The 25,456-nt window shown below is 36.8% G+C and overlaps 1 protein-coding gene across 9 annotated transcripts in view; it reads left to right on the forward strand.

The window, feature by feature from the left end:
* Positions 1-25,456, forward strand: part of DLG2 (discs large MAGUK scaffold protein 2) — a 1,380,463-nt gene that overhangs the window by 1,056,082 nt on the left and 298,925 nt on the right. For all 9 annotated transcript variants that reach the window (XM_039231798.1, XM_039231799.1, XM_039231801.1 and 6 more), the window contains one exon: positions 17,808-17,910. In XM_039231798.1, the coding sequence (XP_039087729.1) occupies positions 17,808-17,910 (103 nt within the window). The remainder of the gene's footprint in view (positions 1-17,807; positions 17,911-25,456) is intronic.

Below are 25,456 nucleotides of genomic sequence, written 5' to 3' on the forward strand. Positions count from 1 at the left end.
AGCCACCCAGGCGCCCCTGTGGGGAATCTATTCCTGAAGCCAAGGGTATACTGTATACATTGTAAGTTATCTAACTTAACAATAAATTATATGAAAAAATAAATAAATAAGTAAGCTGAGACTTCTAAAAATAAGGGATCAAATGTGAGAATTGCTAAGGAAGAGTACTGTGGTCAGAAAGACAGCTGGTACAAGTGACCCAAGGCTGGAGGGAAATTGGATTTAGATGAAGCAAATCTAAGGCCCTCATACCTGTGAAACAGTGAACGAGTCATAGGGTGAAATGAGATAGAATCAGAAGGAAGGGTCAAGGTCAAGGCTGGGTGTATGGATTTTATCCAAAGTAGAAGAAGACATCAATTAAAAAATATATATATATGTGTATGGCAAGAGAGAGGTATGATCTGATATACATTTTGAAAGATTTCAATGGATGTTGGGTAGAAAAGGATAGAGGGGGTTTGGGGAGCCATTGTGAGAGCAGGGAGCTCAATCAGGGCAACTGGGAGAAGTGGTGGCTTTGCCAAGGGGCATGGAGGTGGGTAAGGGAGTGGACTTGCAATATGGCTTGCAGCTGGAGTAAACAGAAATCCTGATGGATTACACAGGGAAGTGGGAAGGAAAGAGAATTAAGGTTGTCAGGCAGGTTCTTAGTTCAGTGGTTTGAGTGGTAAATGGTTCTATTACTCATTTACTGAAAGTGGCAAACTTGTCCAGACACAAATTCAGGAGAAAATTAAGTTTGATTTTGAGCATGAAGAGTTTAAAAAATCTTAGACATCCAGGAGGAGATGTCAGGTGAGCACGTATATTTACAAGCCTAGAGTTAAGAGAAGAATCAGAGCTAGAGATACTGTATCATCTTATATTTGTCTGTTATAAGGTTTCAACTAATTTTGGTTATAATTCTTGCAATATATCCTTGTTAATCAAAACATATGAATCTTAAGTTATTTAGTGTGTTTTAGCCTATAGTAAATTGGATTTGGAAAATTATATATATAAAAAATATGTATAAGGTTATATATTATATAAATATATAAAATTCTATATAAATATATAATAAAATTATATACATAGATAAATATTTGGATAATTTTCAGTTAAAGATTTCAAAATGATCAGCCCTGTATAAATATCCTAGTAAACCAAAACATTTTAAATTTTTAAAAAATATATATACATTTATTTTTGGATCAGCAAGCCAAATTTAAAAGGAATGTTCACTGGGGCACTTGGGTGGCTCAGTTGGTTAAGCACCCAACTTTGGCTCAGGTCATGATCTCACAGTTCATGGGTTTGAGCCCTATGTCAGGCTCTGCTGACAGCTCAGAGCCTGGAGTCTGGTTTGGATTCTGTGTCTCCATCTCTCTCTCTGCCCCTACCCTGCTTGTACTCTGTCTCTCTTTCTAAAAAATAAATAAACATTAAAAAAAATTTTAATATAAACAAACAAATAAATAAATAAATAAAAATAAAAGAGATGTTAACTTTAACTACCCAATCACATAAATATCCAGTATCAGTTTTCCATTCTGCCTCTGCTCCAGGTGGATTCTGGTCTTGAGCTCTCATGCAGCTACTGTCAGAAATGTTATCACTATGCACCAAGTACCACAGCTTCCAGGAGGAGAAAGGAACTTAATTAGAAATTTCCACTTCAAACACAATTTATAGTTTATTCACTCTGAGACATGCTGGAAGCTGGTTGGAAAGTTTAGCATTAAATGAACTGTTTGTTTTTCTCACGTTGTCAACAAGATACATGTTAGGCATGGAATATATTTGTTGATTGAGCCCTGGAGGGGACCTTGGTGATTCACTATAAAGCTCTCTTTCTAGATGGAGAAACTGAGCCCCAGAGAGAGAAAGGGCCTTCCCAAAGTGAAATAAGCCAACAGCAGGATGGAACTGAAACTCAGGACTCTTAACTCCCAGGACACTGCTTTCCAGAGTGCCATGCTCCCTCTCTCTGAACCTATTACCCTAGTATGTCTCCTTGCTCAACTGAGTTTTTATTGAGATAATTTGATACTGGCCCAGGTCATCCTCTTTTGTGTACATCAAGGGAGGAGTCAAAAACTGTTAATAATTATGCGTCCTTACTGTGTAGCAGCCCCCGTTGTTAGCTAATCTAAGTTTTGTACAGCAAGCCTCTTTGTACATCTAGGTCTAGTCAAATCAGGGTATAGACCTCAGGAATCCCAAGACTAAATTATTGATTAACATTAACTAATTCTCTAACTTCAGATAGATAATTTCCCACTACCAGCGAAGTTATAGCCACCCAAGAGACACAGCAAACTCAACATGTCCAAAACAAAACACGTCATCCTCTCATCCAAACCTACTTTCTACCCTGCATCCCCATGCTGACTGGTAGAGCCAATATCATCACCCCTCTGATTACCTTTCTCAGCTCCCATATCCAAACATTCAACATTATTGTAAACAGTATGTAAATTCTATTTAGTCCCCAGAAGTGTCTGAGGAGAATAGTCACCTAGAACCTCCCTCTGTGTCCTCTCTCAGGTCTGTGCCCCATTCCCCACCTTCAGTTCCATGTCAGTTCCCCAATTTTCTAATTCAGGCTTTCATCAGCAGCCATTTGTACCACCACAACATTCTCCTGCCTGGTTATCCTATTTTTTAAAACAGCTTTATTTATTTATTTATTTAAAATGTTTATTTATTTAAAAGAGAGCAGGACATGAAGGGCAGAGAGAGAAAGCGAGAGAGAGAATCCTAAAGAAGCTCTGTTCTCTCAGCCAATGCAGAGCCAAACAGAGGGCTCAATCTCAAAAACTGGGAGATCATGACCTGAGCCAAGATCAAGAGTTGGACATTTAACCAACTGAGCCACCCAGATGCCCCCAATTGTCAAATTTTTAATAGTTTAGTCCTTCAACCCCAACTTTCCACTGTTGTCATAGTCAAATTGTGTTAAATGACTGTGTAACGCCTTAACCCCACACCCAGTGACTGACCACTTTTTAACCTGGCATTCAAGGTCCACTTCTGCTGGCACCATTTTTTTCCTCTCTGTCCATGCTCTATGCCAGCCATTCTAGCCTGTTTACAATTCAATATTGAATGGGATATTCATGGTTTCCTTGCTACCCTCACAAATATGTGATAAAGATCAGCTAATACCTGGGAAGCTTTATTATATATTTGGTAAGAAATATGAGGTAGGAAAACAATTTACTACTAACTGTAAAACCCTTTTGAGATGTTATTTTTAAGCCATAGAAATCATTAAATTTCGAATTGGGGGACCCTAGAGATAGTGGGGACTAGAACATTCCATCTCTCAAAGCAGCTCATTGGCTGGTCTAAGTAAGTTAGTGGCAAAGCTAGCAGCTGAACCCAAATTTCCACCTCACTACATCACATCACTTTAGGAAAATGAAAATAGGTTTCTTCCCTCTTGAGAAAAATTAGAGCCTTCTACATTCATTTAATTCACTGGTAATATATCTGTACGTCTTATTATCCCTAGTCTCTCTCAATACAGTAGAAATAGTTTGGATTCTGCCCCAGTTTCTTCTCTCCTGCCCCTTGCCACATACCAACTAGAACCCCAACTATGAAATAATGTGCTTCAAAGAGTCCCCTGTGTTCTGTACTGACTAATTTTAATTGGAATCTGGTGCCAATTATCTCCCCCTTTCCCACTTGATCATTGCTTTGTGTTTTTTTCACAATTAACAATACAGTTATATTTGTAGTTTTTAACCACTCTTATTCCAAGACAGTCTTATATTACTCTATTCTTTGATTGGTTTATTGATAATAAAGGCCATTTTAAAATCCTGTTTCATAGATGATAGATACTCTATAGTAGGAATAGCAACTATTGATTACCTATTCAGTATGTGATGGGTTATGTTATGTACTTTATTTCATTATCTCTAATCATCCTGACAATAAGCCAGCAAAATAAGGATGAATGTCTTTGTTGCATATCAGGAAACTGAAGCTCAAAGCTGGTAAGTAACTTACCCAAGGTCCTGGACTTAAGAAATGAGAGGACCAAGATTTGAATCCTGGCCTTCCAACTCTAAATCAGTGTTCTCCCCATGGCAGTTTTCATGGCAGGCAAATGATGTGAGCTTGGCTAGAAAACCCAAACAGCAAGGAGCACTGGTGCTGCCTCCTGAGAAACATTTCCAAAGGGATCGATTCAGCGTGAGGGGTTCTTAGCAGGGCTGGTGGCAACACAGACATCCTGTACTTTCTTTAGCTGTAGGCCCTCTTAGGATACAGGAGTGATGGTAACATAGTATTTCTCAATTCGAAGCTGAGAAATGGTTCTCCATTACATCAAAATAAACTCCAGATTCACTAATATGGCTTATCATGCACTGCACGGCCAGATCTTTGAAAAGTATTGATATGTCATAATTAGGAATGATTAGGAATTTTACTTAGTATCAAGCCTTGTTAACAATGTCAAGGATAAGAACATTCAAGAGACACAACTAAAGCAAGGAGAGATTCAGATTGCCTGGGGTTAATTGCTGCTTTTGCCATTTATTACCAGTAGACCCTTGGGCAATCTCTTTAATGGCTTTGCCTCAATCTCCTCCTCTGTAAAATGGTCATTATTGTGTGTTCTTACTTCATAGAACTATTATTAGGATGAGGGGAATTGATAATAGGAAATTCTTAGAACTTTGCCTGCCATAGATTCAGTGCTATGTGCACATCAGCTATCACCACCTTATGTATTTCCCTGTCATTATCCTCTATTGAATGTTAAATTGCTTGATAATGGCTATATGTCACTATAGTTTACTCCTTCCCTTAAACTGGAAGAAGACATCACTAAGATGGATAGTTTTTAAAAACCAAATTTAGGGGCGCCTGGGTGCCTCAGTCAGTTAAGTGTCCAACTGTGGCTCAAGTCATGTTCTCACAGTTCATGGGTTCGAGCCCCGTGTCGGGCTCTGTGCTGACAGCTCAGAGCCTGGAGCCTGTTTTGGATTCTGTGTCTCCCTCTCTCTCTGACCCTCCCCTGCTCAAGCTGTCTCTCTCTCTCTCTCTCTCTGAAATAAATGAAGAACATTTAAAAAAAAATTTATGTCAACACTGTGTTTAGCTGTAGATACTGCCCTAGGTGCACATCCAAAGATAATAGCCATAAGTAAGCATCCCTGTTGCTCTACACAACCTCAATCAGTTGAATAACTGAGTCTCTGATAAGGTATTAAATAATATCAAGATTCCGGAAATAACATTCATAAAAGCCATCCCAAAATGTAATGCACAGACTACGTAAGGAAAGAGTTCCCTGTTACTAGAGATATGTAAACAGAGGCAAGTGGTCATTTGGAAAGAATGATCTGGAGAGATGAGGAAGGGAATGAGGTCATTTAACCTAAAAAAGGGAAACTGTATTCAAGTGTTAGAAAGAGGACCTTATAAAGGAGGAAATAATAAGAAAGAAGAAATATTCTGTGAGCCCTCAGAAGGAAGAGGTAGAACCAAGAGGTAGAAAGTACCAAGAAGATGATTTAGATTCAACACAAAGAACATTTTTTTATCATGAATGCTGACCCCAAGTGGAATAGATTTCTCTGAAAGTGAGTGAGTTCATCAGTGTCCCATAAAGCTTAGATGACCATTTGCCTGGAATAATGTAAGATGAATATATTTTCCACTCATTCACTTGCTTATTCACTCACTCACCTCTTAGTTATCGTGTACCTACTATCTGCCAGGCACTATGCTAGGGACACAAGTTCCAATAAGATGAGCTTCTACCTTCAGAGGTTCACAAGTAAGTACATTCCATAGTCCATTCAGACTGAATCTTTAAGGACTAGGAAAAGTTTTCCACGTGACAAAGGGATAAAAAATTTATGTTCTAGATCAGGAAAATAGCATGTTCAAAGATGTAGAGATGCCTAAATGAGAAAAATAAAAAGGTCAACATGGTGGGAGATAAGGATATAAGAATATGTAATGTCGCTGAATTGGCTTAAAGGCATATATACATAGGGGGTTAAAGAAGATCACAAAGGCTCTCCCCATCTCTGAAATTCTCTGATTTTGATATTATCCTTTCTGTAATACTAAGAAATAGATAAATACTTCTGGAAAATATAAAGTCATTTACTCAGGTAACCTCTGGCCCTAGTGGTTGAAGTAGCCAATATAATATTCATCTTTAAGAAAAAGAAAAAGAAAGAAAAAAAGTTGACTGGACATCGCACACCATCCACCTTCACATTAGCATCTGAATAAAACCTCCAATTCCTTGAATCAATTAGAAGTGCTACAATTTCTATTGATTACCAACATGGTTGTAAAGAGGCTATCATAACAAATAGAATTTATTTTTTCTATAATTCAGTGACAGTTATATACATAAACAGAAAACAATAGATGGAATTTTTCTAGCCTGCCCAAAGCCTTTTGCTTCAGCCTGGCATGAGGTAATCACTATAAACCGGGTCATAATGTTTAAACCAGGTTGCTTGGGGCCATTGTAGAGCTGACCAGGGTGTCATAACCAGCTGTACTCTGTCATTCTCAGGGCGCTTTAGAGGCAAGTTTCAGAACCCAAATCCTGTAGGCACAGATCCTCAGAATCGAATAGCATATTAAAAGAAGAGCAGTAGGAATTGGACTTAAGAGCTCAGGACTTTTAATTAGACTGTTTTAAATCCTTAACTTCTTCCAACTATTTAACCTTGAACAAGTTAGTGACTCTCTCTCAGCTCAGTTTTCTTATTCATAAAATCAGAAAAATAATCCCAGCCTTCTAAGGATTACAAGATACTATATAAGTATCTAAGTGTAATAATAAGTATATAAAGTATAAAAATTCTCTAATATATAATGTGTATAATAAATATATGACCACGCCTGAGCCTCAGTGCATATTAACAATGATTGTAATTATGAATCTCAAGAACAATGACATCCAATCTTCCAGTTCATGCTTAAAAAGGAGAAAATTTGAGCTAAAGTAGAAAAATAGAAATAATAAATCTATGAGGCTCTGTCACATTTGGTATTTTAAAATGTCATATCAATGATGTAAACTGTTTTTGAATGCATCTAAAAATGTTATTTGAGCAAAGATTACTGATATGAACTCAAAATCTCAGGGGTAGAAATAAGAGTCAAAGTGACCTTAAAGAATTTGACTGGAGGAGAGCATGTTTGCTCAAACCTGGAGGAAAATCAACAGGTACCTGGGCAGTGTGGTGTTGTTCAGGAGCAAGATTTGGTTATTACTGGCCCTGTGTAAAATGAACACATCCCATACTAGGGTACATCTGCTTCAGTGGGAAGAAGCCCAAGCTGGACAGCAGAAGCCTGGGGCTAGTGCAGCCCTATGCTAATTCTTATATGACTTTGGGCAAGTCCTTTCTCCTATGGGAATCATTTTTTAAATTTCAGGAATAGAATTTAGTGATTCATCAGTTATATATAACACTTAATGCTCATCCTAACAAGTGTCCTCCTTAATGCCCATCACCCCTTTAACCCTTCCATCCAGCCAAAACTCCACCAGCCACCCTCAGTTTGTTCTCTATATTTAAGAGTTTCTTATGGTTTATCTCCCTTAAAGTTTTTGTATTATTTTTGCTTCCCTTCCTTATGTTTATCTGCTTTGTATCTTAAATTCCACATAGAATGAAATCATATGATATTTGTCTTTCTCTAACTGACTTATCTTGCTTTGCATAATACACTCTAGTTCCATCCATGTTGTTGCATTCTTTCTCATAGCTGAGTAATATTCCACTGTGTGCGCATGCACGCATGTGTGTGTGTGTGTATTGTGTATGTATGTAGATAGATAGATAGATAGATCAATCGATCGATCGATCTAGATCCATTCTTTAGTCGATGGACATTTGGGCTCTTTCCATACTCTGGCTATTGTCAATAATGCTGCTATAAACATTGGGGTTGCATGTGCCCCTTTGAATCAGCACTCCTGTGTCTTTTAGATAGATAACTAGTAGTGCAATTGCTGGGTCATAGGGTAGTTCTATTTTAACTTTTTGAGAATCTTCCATACTATTTTCCAGAGTGACTACACCAGCTTGCAATCCTGCCAGCAGTGGAAAAGGGTTCCTCATTCTCTGCATCCTTGACAACGTTTGTTGTTGCCTGAGCTTTAATTTTAGCCTTTCTGACAGGTGTGAAGTGGTTTTTGATTTGTGTTTCCCTGATGATAAGTGATGTTGAGCATTTTTTTATGTGTCTATTAGCCATCTGGATGTCTTCTTTGGAAAAGTGTCTATTCATGTCTTTTGCCCATTTCTTCCCTGGATTATTTGTTTTTTGAGTTTGAGAAGTTGCTTATTTGGTGTTGAGTTTGATAAATTCTTTATAGATTTTGGATACTAATCCTTTATCTGATATGTCATTTGAAAATATATTCTCCTATTCTGTCAATGCCTTTAGTTTTGCCAAATGTTTCCTATGCTGTGCAGAAGCTTTTCATCTTGATGAGGTCCCAATGGTTCATTTTTGCTTTTGTTTCCCTTGTCTCTGGAGACATGTCACATTAGAGTTGCTGTAGGTGTAGCTGAGGTCAAAGAAGTTGTTGCCTGTTTTCTCCTCTAGTATTTTGATGGCTTCCTGGCTTACATTTATGTCTTTCTTCCATTTTGCGTTTATTTTTGTATATGGTGTAAGAAAGTGGTCCAGGTTCATTTTTCTGCATGTTAGTGTCCGGTTTTTCCAGCACCATTTGCTGAAGAGACTGTCTTTATTCCATTGGATATTCTTTCCTGCTTTGTCAAAGATGAGTTGGTCATACATTTGTGGGTCCATCTCTGGTTTCTCTATTCTGTTCCATTGATCTATAGGTCTATTTTTGTGCCAGTACCATGCTGTATTGATGATTACAGCTTTGTAATACATCTTGAAGTCTGGCATTGTGATGCCTCCAGCATTGGTTTTCTTTTTCAGGATTGCTTTGGGTATTCAGGGTCTTTTCTGGTTCCATATAAACTTTAGGATTGATTGTTCTAACTCTGTGAAGAGTGCTGGTGTTATTTTGATAGGGATTGCATTGAATGTGTAGACTGCTTAGGGTAGTACTGACATTTTGACAATATTTGTTCTTCCAATCCATGAGCATGGAATGTGTTTCCTTTTTTTGTGTGTGTCTTCAATTCCTTTCATAAGCTTTCTATAGTTTTCAGTATATAGACTTTTCACCTCTTTGGTTAGGTTTAGTCCTAGGTATTTTATGGTTTTTAGTGAAATTGTAAATGGGATTGATTCCCTGATTTCTCTTTCTGAAGCTTCATTATTGGTGTATAGAAATGTAACCAGTTTCTGTACATTGATCCTATATACTGCAATTTTGCTGAATTCATGTATCAGTTCTAACAGGTTTTTTGGTGGGGTCTTTTGAGTTTTCCACATAGAGTATCATGTCATCTGTGAAGGCTGAAAGTGTGATATCCTCCTTCTTTTTTGGATAGATCTTGATGCCTTTTATTTCTTTGTGTTTTCTGATTGGCTGAGGCTAGGACTTCCAACACTATGTTGAATAACAGTGGTGAGAGTGGACATCCTTGTCATGTTCCTGGACTTAGGGGGGAAACTCTCAGTTTTTCCCCATGGAGGATGGGTTTTTCATTTATGGACTTTATGAAATTGAGATTATGTTCCTTCTATCCCTACTTTCTTGAGGGTTTTTATCAAGAAAAGATGCTGTATTTTGTCAAATGCTTTTTTGCATCTATTGAGAAGATCATGTGGTTCTTATCCTTTCTTTTATTAATGTGATGTATCACATTGATTGATTTGTGTATACTGAACCAGCCTTGGATTCCAGGAATAAATACCACTTGATTGTGGTGAATAATTATTTTAATGTATGTGGTGAATAATAATTTTAATGTAATCTTTATTATTTCCCTTCTGCTGTTTTGGGGCTTTATTTGCTGTTCTTTTTCCAGCTCATTTAGATGTAATGTTAGATTGTGTATTTGATACCTATTTTCTTTCTTTAGGAAGGCCTAGATTGCTATATAGTTCCCTCTTATGACTGCCTTTGCTGCATACCAGAGTTTTGGGGCTGACATGCTTTCATTTTCATTGGCTTCCATGTATTTTTTAACTTCCTCTTTAATTTCCAGGTTAGCCCATTCATTCTTTAGTAAGATGTTCTTTAATCTCCATGTATTCATGGTCTTTCCAAATTTTTTCTTGTGATTGATTTCAAATTTCATAGCCTTGTGGCCTGAAAATATGTAAGATATATTCTCTATCTTTTTGTACTTGTCGAGAGATGATTTGTGTCCCAGGATATGATCTATTCTAGAGAATGCTCCATGTGCACTCAAGAAGAATGTGTATTCTGCTGCTTTAGGATGAAATGTTCTGAATATATGTTTTAAGTCCACCCGGCCCAGTGTGTTTTCCAAAAACATTGTTTCTTTGTTGATTTTCTGTTTAGATGATCTGTCCATTGCTGTAAGTGGGCTTTTGAAGTCCCCTACTATTATGGTATTATTATCAATGAGGTTTTTTATGCTTGTGATTAATCAATTTATATATTTGGCTGCTTTCACCTTGGAGGCATAAATATTTACAATTGTTAGATATTCTTGGTGTATAGATCCCTTAAGTATGATATAATGCCCTTCTTCCTCTCTTTTTACAGGCTTTATCTTAAAAATCTAGTTTGTCTGATATAAGTATGGCTATTCCCGCTTTCTTTTGATGATCATTAGCATGATACATGGTTCTCTACCCCCTTACTTTCGATCTGAAGGTGTCTTTAGGTCTAAAATGAGTGTCTATAAGCAGCATATAGATGGGTCTTATTTTATTACCCATTATAATACCATATGTCTTTTGATGGGAGCATTTAGTCCATTGACATTTGGAGTGAGTACTGAAAAATATGAATTTAGCACCATTGTGTTGCCTATTGACTTGGTGTTTCTGGTGATGGTCTCTGGTCCTTTCTAGTGTCTGTTGCTTTTGGTCTTTTTTGTTTTGTTTTGTCTTTTCTCCACTGAAAGGGTCCCCCTTAAAATTTCCTGCAGGGCTGGTTTAGTGGTCACAAACTCCTTTAGTTTTTGTTTGTCTAGGAAACTCTTTATTTCTCCTTCTATTTCGAATGAAAACCTTGCTGGATAAATAATTCTTGGCTTCATATTTTTCCAATTCAGTACATTGAATATGTCCTGCCACTCCTTCCTGGCCTGCCAAATTACTGTGGATAGGTCCATTGTGAACCTGATCTGTCTTCCCTTATAGGTTAAGGACTTTTTCCCCCTTATTGCTTTCATCATTCTTTCTTTGTCTGTGTATTTTGTGAATTTGACTATGATATGCTTTGGTGATGGTCGATTTTTGTCTCTGTGCTTCTTGGATTTTGATGTCTGTGTCCTTCCCCAGATTAGGAAAGTTTTCCACTACAATTTCCTCACATAAACCTTCTGCCGTTTTTCTCCTTCTGCATCTTTTGAGACTTCTATGATTCAGATGTTAGTCCTTTTTAATGAGTCACTGAGTTCTCTAAATCTTGTGTTGTGATCTTTTGCCTTTATTTCCCCCTTTTTTCTGCTTCCTTATTCTCATAATTTTATCTTCTAAATCACTAATTTGCTGCATTTCTTTGTCCATTCTTGCCATTGTGACATCCATTCAAGAGTGCATCTCAGTTATAGCATTTTTAACTTAGTCCTGACTAGACTTTATTTCTTTTATCTCCACAGAAAGGGATTTGATGTCGATGCTTTTTTCAACCCCACCTAGTATTCTTATTATCGTGGTTCTAAATTCTAGTTCAGACATCTTGCTTATGTCTGTACTGATTAAGCCCCTGGCTGTCATTTCTTCATGTTCTTTCTTTTGGGGTGAATTCTTTCATTTTATCATTTTGAAGGAATAAAAAAATTAGTAAAATGAAAAATAAAAATTGAAAAATTAAAAACAACATTAAAAATCAAATAAGAAAAGCTAGATCTTAGGTATGTTTTGATCTGGTTGTCAAAAGAAGCTTGATAGAATAGAGAAAAAAGAGAAAGTAAAGAAAAAAGGTAAGAAAAAATTTTAAATAAAAAATATTTATATATTAAAATAGGATCAAATGAAATAAAAGAAGTGAAATACAATATAAAACTTTTAAAAATAAAAACATTTTAAAGTAAATTATATATGTGTATTTCTCTTTATATATCCAAGAACGAGGAAGAAAAGAAAGAAATGAAAAAAGAAAACAATTTAAGCAAAAACAGAAGCAAAACAAACAAATAAATGAATCAGCAAACAGAATGAAACCTGAATGAAGTTACATCCAGTTTCCCCTAGAACTGAAATTATGAAGCCCTCTTCAGTCTGTACACTAGGCAGGTGGAGCGACTTGTGCTTGTCTTCTAGGGGATATGCTTGGAGGGCACAGTTGGGTGGGCTTGGTGTATCTGCTCTATTTTCCACTAGGTGGTACTGCTTAGCTTACTGGGGTAGATCAGTGTGGCATGCATGCTGGAGAGGTGGAAATGGCTTCACCAAGCTAGTTCCCTAGTCTCTGGCACAGGAACTTTGTTCTCCCACCAACTCACAATCAAGCACAACTCTTTTCTCTCAGGCTTCCGTCCACTCCCCGCCTCTACGCTGTGTCCAACCTGTCCACCTGCCAGGTGGCACCTCCCTCTAGACTTTTATCTCAGATAGGGCTGTGTTTCAAAACCCCACACTTCAGAGACCCCTGCAGCTTGGACCCACACTAAGTCTCTGGGGGAGGGTCTCGCAGAGTAATGACCGGGTGCTGACTTGCCCCAAAAAACGTTCATCTAATCAGGCAGCTGTAGAGCTTCAGAGATTATGGCAATGCCCAACACAGTTGGCACCAGGTTTCACTGCACCCTGACACCTTTGTCCCTATACCTGGGGCCATTGCTGCTCTCTGGGCTCCACTGGGACCTTTGCCTGTGGGGAGGCTGTATGGTCTCTACCAAATGCACACCATGTAGGGAGACTGCTTTTCCCTGTGTGGCGCATGGATCCCTCAGACCCTACTGTCTTCTCCTGGGGATTCTCCCTACTTCCTCACCAGAGCACCGCCAGGCACTGAGCTTTGGAATTTCAGATTCTGCTCCACTATTTACAGAATCCTAATGGTATTGAAACCCTCTCCTTTTTCCTTGTCAATGATTTTGGAGAATAGATTTCTTGTTCAGTGCCCTGCTAGTATTTTCATTCTTTCTCTCTTTCTTTCCAGCTATTTTCAGGAAAAGTGCTTACATGATCCTGATACACCACACTCTCCTCCTTTCATTTTCTCTATCCTCTCTGCATGAAAGCAGCTCCCTACCCTTTTCAGCTTTTCTCTCCCCCAGTTCACCTCTCCACACAGCATATCTGCCAAGTTCTCTCGCTCATGTTATGTAGATTGTTGTGTTACTCCTCAGATCAATTTCCTAGATGTTGAAAATGGTTTGGTGCTGATCTAGCTGCATTTTAGGGTTGAGACAGGCTCAGGATTTCCATGTTGCTCTCTCATCTTAACTCTTTTGGGAATAATTTTTTTAAGTTTATTTATTTATTTTGAGAGAGAGAGAGAGTGAGGTAGGGGCAGAGAGAGAAGGAGAGAGAGAATCGCAAGCAGGATCCACATTGTCAGTGCAGAGCCCAGTATGGAGCTCAAACTCATGAACCATGAGATCATGAACTAGGCCAAAATCAAGTATTGGACACTTGACCAACTAAGTCACCCAGATGCCCCCGGAATGATCTTTAATGTGCTAATGTGTAAGTGCTGGATGAGCAAGTTTCTAAGGCATTTCCAATACTGAAATTCTGTATTCATACCAAAAAAAGTAACTCATATATGTTGTATTAATTAATTTCCATTAGATTTTATTTTGTCACTTATAATCACAGCTCTGAAGAAATACTGACAGCAATAATAGATACTATTTGCTGAATGCTTGTTTGTACCAGGGTCTGTGTTAAGGCCTTTACAGATATTGTCTCGTTTATTTTATGCAACAGCCCTAATAGAGAGGTAGATATTATACCCATTTTACAGGTAAGAAAACTGAGATTCAAAGAAGTCAGTGACTTTCCCAAGTTACTTAAGTATGACTGGTCAACTCAGAATTCAAACCCAGTTCTCTGTGATTCCATATTCTGTTCCTTCCCACTTTTCCATGCTCCCCTTAGTGCACTTTGAAAAATTCAGAGGATAATTAGAATATTAAAAGATGTATGAATCTGATGCTATAAGGGAAAGTTACAAGAAAGGGTGGATGTTCACCTGGATCTCACATCAAACATCAAAATATATTCTAGTAGGTCAAAGACTAAGTGGCTAAAAATTAAACCAGGTGTATGAGAAGAAAATATGAGTAATTTATTAAGTATATTGGAGAGGGGTAGATATAATACAAAACTCAAAAGCTAAAAAGGAAAACATAGTGATAAATATGGCTTATGTATGGCAAGAAATAGCATACCAAGGAAAAGTTAACAGTTACAATGGTAACACAAAATACACAAACCAGACTAATACGAATATTTGCAATAGTTATCTGAGATTAAGCACTAATATTCTTAAAAGGCAGATAAATTTTTAGGAGAACAAACTACACGAATTAAAAAATAGGTGAAATAAGCAAAAGGTCATTTTATGCCAAAACAAATTTAAGTAACTAGCAAACATATTAAAAGATGCTTAACTTCATAATTGTAGAAAAGCAAAATTTAAAAATGTAATTGTCTACATATTAGAATGGCAAAGCCCAAATGTTGTGGTATGTGCAGTTTTTACAAGACTATGAAGAAAGTCAATCATATTTTATTTGTGGGAGTATAAATTTTTGGAGACAACTTGGCAATAGCTATTAAAATTTAGCACTCATACCCTTTATCCAAGAACTTTTTGTTAGATGATATTTATTACAGCATTGTTTAAAATAGGAAAATACTGAAACAACCTAAGGGTCTAGCAACCCTGCTGATAAAATAAATTTATAATGGATAATAGAACACTTCATAGCTATCAAAAGGGATGACAATGTATAGGAATATGTGAATGAAGAAAGTTCGTTAAAATGTATTAGTAAATAGAAAACATAAAGGTATAAAACTATGTGTAAAATACCTTATTTGTATAAAATTTTAAAATTATAATTCTATAAACCTGCTTTCATTCATACAAAAAATAATTGGTAGTATATATAAGAAGCCATCAACTGTGTATCATTAGAATAAAAGTTGGGACCATTTTATTTTTATGCTTTTTGTATTGCTTTAAATTTATGTATGTGCATTATGTACATACATTAATTTTTTTATATCAATACACTGGGCAGTGAGATTCGGTCTCCCCTTTTTTGCTTTCTTCTCTATTAGTTTCTGTTTGTTTAGTGAATAATAATCATGTGAAAAATGTGCAAGAACAAATTAAAAGAAATGAATAATGCACGTACCTTTTGACTTAGAAAGTATATTTCCAGGGAATTTATCCTTCAGAAACATCTTCACAAGTGCTTGCAGTAGCAGAAAGATAGACACAGTCTCAACAACAATAGGGATCCTGTTGAAAAAATGCTGGTCTATTCATACTATGGATTACTGGGCTCCTGTTAAAAAGGTAAAAATGATATGAGCTGATATGGAAGATGTCCAAGATATATTGTTAAAGGCAAAACAGAAACAGGTTATAGAATTACATATATAATATGATCCTACTCACTTAACTAAAAATGTGAAGACATCTTACATACATAAAAAAAGAAATAGAAATAAAGTCATGTGTGTGCATGTACATATAGTAGATTTCTAGAAAGTATACCCAAGAAACTGCTAACATTGGTTACCTCTGGGAGTACAGATGGTAAGGAGAAATTTTTTACTTTTCCTTAGATACCTTTCTGAAACATTAGAATTTATTTACCATGATCCTACATTATGTTTTAATAAGAAGTTAGCCCTAATTGTTTGACAAGAGATTATTTGGCCCACGAAGTTTGTGCATTCAGCTTCCTGTAGGCAAGAGCCTACATCTAATTACTTTTCCTGCCTTCTGGCTGTCTGAGTCATCGTCTGACTCATCCATGCCTAGACAATCTCTGAAATGACTGTCATCTACCAACAAGTAAATCCGGAAATTCTATAGTTCAAAGGAGATTTACACTCAAAGAGCCTCTCAGTCCTTTCCCTTCAAGGTAAAAGAATATTGAGGCTCAGGAGGTGAAAAGATAGTCACTCCTCTGGTGTGTGGCACAGTCAGGCCAAACCCAGCCTGAAGTCAATGGACTTCTCCATGTTACCATGTAATCAATGCTTTCAGTAAGATCACCAGAATAGAAAGCCAGGGAAGAGGCATGGAAAAATTATAAAAGTGGTTAAGGAGACTTCCACAAAGTTATTATGAGAGGGCTAGAATGGGGAATTAAAGATTACAGATATTCCATGAGGCACCTGAGTGGCTCAGTCAGTTAAGCATCCAACTCTCAGTTTCAGCTCAGGTCATGATCTCACAGTTTGTGAGTTTGAGTCCTGCATCAGGCTCCACATAAGCAGTGCAGAGCCTGCTTGGGATTCTCTCTCTCCGTTTCTCTCTGCCCCTTCTCCATGTGCATGCTCTATCTCTCTCTCTCAAAAATAAATGAATAACCTTAATAAACAAAAAAAAAAAAAAGTGCAGGTATTCTAGACCCAATGGGGAAACAGTGGCAACTCCCGATCCACCACCCAGAGTCATTGTCAAAGAGCACTGATGAGAGGCAAAATAGGACGTTATGTTTTACATGCAGATAAGCTGGTCAGGCATTTTTTATTATTATTATTTATGGTTGGTAGCCAACTTCTCTGTAAATAAAAGGAAGAGGAAGCAGAATTCTGGTATCAACTGCAAAAGAGTAGCTCTATGTATGTTAGAAAAACTGGACTTTCTGTGTGTTCAGTTCAAGCAGAAAAAGTTTCTTAGGGGCTTGCCTTGTTCACCTTTGTTCTCCACCCATCATCTCTCTCCTGAGGCAGACACAGAGCCCTGTCATTGGAAAGCACTCAGGAATTATATTACGTTGACTTTGACCAAATTGATTTGAGAAAAATTTTAGCTCTTATTTTTTATGAAATTTGACTTCAGAATGACTTTTCCCTCTCAGTAGAGTTTTGTGCTTGTTTTTTAGATGTTCTGGTTTTCTGTTGGCATCAGCTCCAAAATGGGAGTTAGCAACAGCAACATAAACTCCAGGCATTCTTTATTTCATTTTGTCAGAATTCATTCTGGAATTGTACATGAGAAATGGGGCAGTCAGGTTTATTTTGGAATAAGGCTCAGGGCTGTCTAACCAAGCTCAGAATGACAGGACCAGGCATATGACCAAAAAGAGGGATTTGGCAGGCAGCCAGCCCCATTTCATACAGTCTACCCAGAACTTCATCTGAATATATTAATCTGTCAGCACATACTCATCTGTGTACATTACATGTGTCTCTCTTTATTATTCTGTTTTTCCTCTAATTCTGAAGGCTCATATCCACCCCAGAAGTCTAGGAAACTCACAGAGGCATATTAAATGCACATACTAAAATTCTCATAGACATGCATAGACAGAGTTTCAACCCAGTCAGACCATGCTTTAAACGCCACAAGATGAAATTTCACGTCTTTGCTGACTGAAAGTTGTTAAGAGCCTGAAACTCACTAAGTAACACTCAAATGGCTTGGTAGGACATTAGTGGTTTTGAGGCAGGTCACATAATCTTAGACAGCTTCTAAGTTTGGAGAAACATTTTTCTTCTATCAGAATAATAGGCCTTATAAAATACCAAAATTCTCTGGTTTTCTCTTCCAGGTGAATGGCATTGACCTCCGTGGAGCATCCCATGAGCAGGCTGCAGCTGCGCTGAAGGGGGCTGGACAGACAGTGACGATTATAGCACAATACCAACCTGAAGGTCAGTGAGAAACCAAGCTTATAATGTTCTGATACATTTCTGCACATTTCTGATAATCCACATTAACCAGTCTATACCAACAAGGTTTTTTAAAACTTACCTATCCTGAAAAATGAGTGTTACATATCCAGAGAATATGAGGCTTTGATACTCTTAATCTTCCAAGGAAAACATCAATTAGAAAGTCCTCTTCAAAATATGAATTAAAAAAACTAGCCTCAACTTTATTTATATTTTTATCTGTAGACCCTTTGGGTCAGCAATGGATACTCTAAAAACCATTAAGATGGACTAAGAATCCAATTGACATGAGACCAATTAATAGGAGAAAATCAAATTTAATAGCATATGTAAGAGGAATCCATATAGGCATGGAAATTCCAAAGACAGGCCAAATGACATATACATGTCATCCTGAACTATGAAATAGGCAGGGTCTGGGACTTTAGAGAACAGAAATACATTCACAGGGCGATAAGAGCAGATGTTTGGAAATTAGGTATTTGTTCTGCCTATACAGATGGGTCACTCAGATAAAATCTATCTCTGTTAATAACCAGTGTACTGGAAAAGACCCCCAGTTGAGATCCTTCTATGTAGCTATGGGAGGGGCAAAAGTTTCTCGTGAGCCTGTAGTGTCTCACTTGCCTTCAGTGCAATATCCATATGCCACAGTGGCACATTCAGTGGGGGCAGGGTGGAGGGCGGGGGTTGGAGTAGTTGTCCTGAATCACTTCAGAAGCAAGGACAGAGGGAACAGACCATGATCAGCATTCTCTCTCTGTGGCATTAACTCTTATTAATACTAACACAGTGTTTGGTTGTCCTCGATGTAGATTTGTGTGTGTGTGTGTGCTCTCTGCTATAGTATAGCTTGTTTGCAATAAGCTACTGTAATCCCTGAAACATGGTGAGATGTCATAAATTGGCTTATCCAACTGAGGCTTGATGAGATATCCTAAATTGCATTAGCCATACCCTGCTCTTTGGTTTGTTTCAACATCTGTTTCTGTGATCAGAATGAGGCTCAATGAGACAACCAGGATGTTACCTATTGGGTGGATGATATTTTAGCAAATTTGTATGTAGGTTGCTCCTGTGTTAATGAAATGCAGTTAAGCACACCACAGTGGGCTAGACTTTTTACAAGAAAAAAAAAAAGCAATGTCATTTCGGCCTTTAAGAAATGTAGTTAACTATCCTTGGTCCACATAGCTCTCAGAGAAGACTATTAAACAGATAAACATGAAAGTACAAAATGCCATTAAGGAAGAGCCTTTTTGCCTATGGGTATAAAGAGCTTCTTTGACCTTTTAAAGTGATTCTTTCTTAATGTCAGTTGGTCTATTCTTCTTTGGAAGACTGAGGTGTGTATCTTCTTTGCGAAGTCTTAGATTTTATTTACCATAATGGTGGCCAACCACATATTTCATGTGAGAATAAAGAAAACATTGTGCCATGTGTGTTTTGGAATGTTTCATTTATGTTGCCTGTCTTTAGGATTAGAATCTGTACTTAAGTTATAAAAAGATATATTAAATGCTTTCTCCTATTGGCCTGACCCAGATATGGCCAGAGAATGGGAGAAGAGGAGATTTGTGATTGTCAAAGATGGATGATGACAATATCAAGGGCAAATGTTCTTCCCCTACAGCTTTGAAAGTCTTTCTACTTAAAAATTAGTAAACGTGTCTTCTAATAGGAATAAATGGCTCCAGAAGTACCCATTATAAAATAGGAAATAAAACATCTGGGTTAGCATAATTTGATAAACAAATTCTACTTCATATAGAATAAGAACTTTTCCTCAGGACTTTTCCATTTTCTTTGTTTTCATTCAGTCTCAAACTGTATGCCCTTCACCACAACCTGGCACATGGCATAAATGCCCAGGCTCTTTTCCCATTTCTGAAAAATTTCATCTCAAACACCAATTAAAATTAGAAGCTCTTGATAGTGAAGATAGCCATTCAAGTGGCCTTGAACAGAGTGATTTTAAACTTTAAAGGTTACAGGAAAAGACAAAATGTCATTCTATCAACTTTATTCTTCATCTTAAGCTTCTTTACAGCTTTTGTTTCCTTTAAGCAATATACTTAATTTGGATACTATGATGTGCTTTGTGAAGATGCCTGTTCAAAACACATCTTATAAATCATATAAACCAATTTTCAAAGTGCTTCTAAAGAAATCTGCAAATAAAAACAACAACCTTATTTCAAAGTGCCTGAGTGCAGCTAGGATTCACAGAATGACTTGCCTATTTTAATAGTCCAACTGTATTCTAATTTGTCACAGCTTTAAATCAGTTGGAAACGGGGTAATATAACAACAAGCAATCATTTCCCCCCTTTCTAAATTTAATGTGTAACTGAGACTTAATTTAACTATTGTATGAAATGGAAAACTGATTGGATTATTGTTTAGATCATTTAGGGACATTTAAATTATATGACATTTTTAGGAAATAATGAACAATTTGCCTTTAAAATAACAAGTAAAAGAATGCCATCAGAGTCCATTAGGAAATTGTCACCATATCCCCTTCATTTGCACCAGGATTATGAGGTGTCCATGCTAAGACAAATTTTATTTACATCTCTTTTGATAGGTTCAAGAACCAGACTTCCAGTAAATAAGTTTTTCAGTTCAAAACATAAAAATGCTTTTGTTGGAAGTATACAAGATTCCTTGCTTGGTATTACCAGAGATTCAGAAAATTTGGCCCTTAAGACTTGTATCCCAAGTCTTTGTCTTTAAGAATGTGTGTGTGTGTGTGTGTGTGTGTTTATCTTCTTGAGGAGAGAGGACTTAGATACATTTGATAGAGATCATTTTCTGATGACATAGGACCAAAATTGTGTAATAATGACACCATCTCTAAGACTTATGGAATGCCAGAGAAGGGCTAAACCTGCAGAGGCCAAAACAGTACAAAAGTACTTCATGGAAATGAGGAAATGGGAAGATGGAGCCAGACTTTTAAAAGTGGGTGGGATTTCTATTCTGAAGATCAGGGAGAAAAAAAAAAATATCTTGCTAAACTAAGTAAGATCATGAGCTCCATATGTACAGGCACATAAACCTATATTTTTCCATGTTATACTTATTATTAGCATTTCTTAAAGAGTTGCTGAGTTAATGAATAAAATATACCTTTCTTTAGCATTCAGTTTCTACTGATGATGATTGAAGATTGGGGGAATGATTTAGTTTCACTACTTGCATTTTTTCATTTTTGCTTCAAAGAAGGAAATATGTGCCAAACCAGCATGTATTACAAAATATAAAACCATTTCCAAATCTGTTTTTCATAAGACAGCACATTTTTTGAAATAATTATAAATAATTTATAATTATCATAATGTAACAATAAATGTCTTCCTCGGCAAATTTTACTGTGCAAAGTAAGACCAAAGGTGAGGTAATTTAACCCCTGTTGCCTAAATTAGTCTATCCATCATCAAATCTTATCCAATGCCTAGTCCTAGGTAGTAGAATTAAAGCCAAATTTGAAGAGTCACATACAAACAATATTTCTTTCTGGTGGTATGATTGTGCTTCATTAAACCAGCTTTTTAAAAATCCATTTTCTATCACATGTTTACCTGGAAGTTAACATGTATTCTGTTGATAATAGGAAGAAAATAATGAAGTTGTTTTCTTTATTTCTTTTTTTAAGAGGATCATGTATCTGATACTTAAGGAATAATCCTACTTAAGTAATATGGGAAGTTAATTCTTGCCTAAAACTTCAACTGTCTATATACAATCAGTGAAGCTATTCCATCACTACTTCAAAAAAGGAAACATAATGCCTGCCCTCTCCTCAGTCCACATATATTTACATTTATGCTCCTTTCCTATCCCTTTCCAGCCATCTTCCCCATTGCTTTCAGAATTATTATTCTAAAAAGATATGAGCCCAAGGCACCTTTGCACAACTCCATGCCCTTCTCAATATGGTCCCAGCCAACTTCCCTCTTCCCTCTCCACTAACCCAACCATCACCCACCAGCATCATCTTTTTTTTGCCCTCCCAATGCTAAACAAGACTACTTTCTGCTTCCCAGCAGTTGGTCCTGAACAGTTTCTGGGCCGTTGCTCATGTGGGTTCCTTCCCCTGGAATTCCTTTTCTCACATTCTACCAGTAGGATTCCTAGTCATTTTGAGGGCCTGAAGATGTCAATTCCACTATGAAGTTCACTTTTATCTGTTAAGTCAGAGTTGATTGATTCAGTCTCCAAGCTCTCTAGACCTGTATTCAGACAGTATGTGTGTCTCTTAACATGATTTGTGCATTTCCCCTTTCAAGTAAGCTTCTAGAGAGCAAGAATTCATTTATCACTCATTTTATATCATGTGAGAATTTGCTCAATATGAATTTGATTATGCTCTATTAAAGAGTTATCAAATGGTTCTCCATTTGTTTTAAAGATGCAATGGCAAATAATTAATAGTCAGTGCTTAAGAAATATTTTTTGAATGAATATTGAATAAATGGCCTGGGTTTTTTGATATTAGATACAGAAATGGTAAATGAATCTCCAGACTTGAGATTTGGTGTTGATGCAGTTTTTATGGGTTGACTTTTTGTTCTTTTCTTACCAAACAGTGGCCCTTTTGGATAAACTCCCTTTCTCTTACATTGTAGAAAATCTACAACTATTTTTCCATAATAGAACACAAGCAAAAATTATTAAAGCTCTAACATTTTTAAAGTTGCAAAACTCAGTGGGGGGGGGGGGAGTTGAGCTGGATGGCTCAGTCAGTTAAGCATCCAACTTTGGCTCAGGTCATGATCTCACAGTTCGTGGATTCAAGCCCCATGTCAGGCTCTGTGCTGATAGCTCGGAGCCTGGAGCTTGCTTCAGATTGTGTGTCTTCCTCTCTCTCTCTGTGCCTCCCCTGCTTGCATTCTCTCTCTCTCTCCTTCTCTTTCTCTCTCTCTCTTCGTCTTTCTCTCAAAAATAAGTAAACTTTAAAAAAAAAAATAATAAAATTCCAAAACTCAACTTTGACACCATTGATGAATTTTAAAACTCATTGATTATAACCTAATTATACATTGGTCAAAAAGGGTCTAACACAGCATTTCCCAAATCAGATAGTGGCAAATCTTTATAGGATTTGTTGCCTTCTCACTATATAATAATACCTATATTTACTGTGAGATCACTAACTAGGGCTGAAATCATAAACTACCAGATATTCACTAGGAGAACCAAGTGAACAATATAAATTGTTGGCTAAAGTACAAAATGGAGGCCAACATATTCCTATGAAAGCCACCAATATCCTTTTGCCTTTAATCTGACTACTCATGGTGTTGTTTTGGACACAACAAGGGCTTCACAAAGACCTGCAAGTAGGAAAGAGGAGGTCAGAGAGCGAGGTCTCCATCAGCAAACAGGGACTTGAGGAGACAATAGAGGGACTGATTTTCTCCATCATTAATTTTAAGTTTTTATTCAAATTCCAGTTAGTTAACATACAGTTTAGTATTAGTTCCTGGTATATAATATTGTGATTCAACATTTCCATATAACACCTGATTATCCACCTTTTATTCTCTCATAGAATATTTGAGTTTCTAAAAGAAAAACCCAAAGAATAACGCTAATTGTTCCCTGGAGACTTACAAATAGGACCTTGTTTATAGAATTGTGACAGAGTGGCCATGTTAAACATTTATTTGGTTAGTAGATATTTTTACTGAATACTTACTATGTCCCAGCATTGTTCTTGGGAAATTATAAAGCAGTGAACCAAAAAGTTCTTCTCAGATAAATATTAAATTTGTCACATGGTGATAAGTAGTATAAATAAATAGAAAGAAATGTAAAAATGATAGTAACAGAGAAATGTATGGTGAGGATAGAAGGCCAAGCTAATCAGTTTATATTTCAGCAAAGACCTCAAAGAAATCTGAGAGTAAGCCATACAGGAATCTGGGGAAGAAATTAATTATTCTAGAGTCTTGGTCTGCCAACTCTGGTCTGTGAAGCAGCAGCATTGATATGTACAAAGCTTGGTAGAAATGCACAATCTCAAGCCACAATTCAGGCCTACTAAGTGAGAATCTACATTTTATCAAGATCCATAGGTTATTTGTATGTACATTAGTTTGAGAAGCACTATACTAGAATCCTTGAGGACCCTGCAAAAACTGTGATTTGTCACTGTGGGGTCGGACTCCCTCTACTTGGAGTACAGGCCAATGCCACTTAAGGCTGCATCACTAAGTTTGATTTCTGGCATGTGTTACTCAATGATTGGTCATGCCTTGGTAGTTTTACTAAGGACATGTCAGGCTGCAGGGGATCTAAGAAGTTCATGTGTCATTCACATCTACCTCACCTATACCCCCCCTCTAAATACAGATTATCAAGCAAATTCATAAGTCTTGCTAGAACCCCTCATCTAGTGAGACAATGAACCTTTTCAGGCTTTATTCCCTTTCATTATGACTTCTCTGCAAGTGAGTAAAGAATGAGTGAGTTGGCATGAGGTAAGAGTGAACTTCATCCAAGTGGGCAACTTTGTGGACTAAAAGAAAGTCATTAAGCCATCACTATAAAGTTTCCTTAAGGCACTTATTGTATTTTAAAACAGAAGCTCATTTCAGTAATCTTTTCTACTCCTTTTAAATTAAGAAACTAATTCAGAAATAAAAATATTCATTCTTTTCAGACTGAAGTGAAATTCTGATCTTTTTCAGAGTTACTACTCTAAATGAAGTCACAAGTTTAAACCATAGTTGGACAACTATCATCTGTTTCTCTATAAGGTCAAAGATGTGATGAAAACTTAAATGAATATGTTATTTACCCTCTGAAAAACTATAGATACGTTCTGTACCTAAAAGTTCCCAAAATGAAAATATATACAACATCCAAGAAGCTTACTTAATGCAACCTATATTTCTTTCTTAAAATCAATGTCTACATAAGTTTATGCATATGAATGAGCAGCTGTGGCATGTTGAGATTTTTTTCTCAATGCAAATAACTTCATCTTAAATGCCTAGGCAATATTCATAAAGTCCAGCTGTAGGTCTTGGTCAGAAATTGCATCAGCATCATCAGGGAGCATTTAGGATGAGCTTTGGAATGGAAAGTATTATGCAAGACTCTGGATTAGGAAGAGAAGACCAGCATTCTAGTGCCAACTCTATGCCTAGCTGTCTGACCTCATTCTAGTTATTCATCTTTATGAGTTTTCATTTTCTTACTTAAAAAAGTTAGGATGAGTAAAATATTTTCAAAAGAAGCCTCCCATTACTGAATTCTAGGTAAAAGACATGACCCCTCAAGTAGTAGAGAAGTATAAATTCCATTATTTGAAGATCTTGTCACTAATACTGCATCTTTGTTCTTTGCATTTTTTTTTTTTTTTTGCATTCTTTAAGAAAAAGAGGGCACACAATCTGGTTAACTTGATGTATTCTGTGCAGATTACCTAAAATCATTGGGAAATGGAAATTAAGAGTTGAAAGAATCCTTAAAGATCACCTCATCCAGCTTCACAGATGGGGGAACTGAG

This window comes from Hyaena hyaena, unplaced genomic scaffold (genome assembly GCF_003009895.1).
Source record: "Hyaena hyaena isolate Hyena2069 unplaced genomic scaffold, ASM300989v1 scaffold_59, whole genome shotgun sequence".
Lineage (NCBI taxonomy): Eukaryota > Metazoa > Chordata > Mammalia > Carnivora > Hyaenidae > Hyaena > Hyaena hyaena.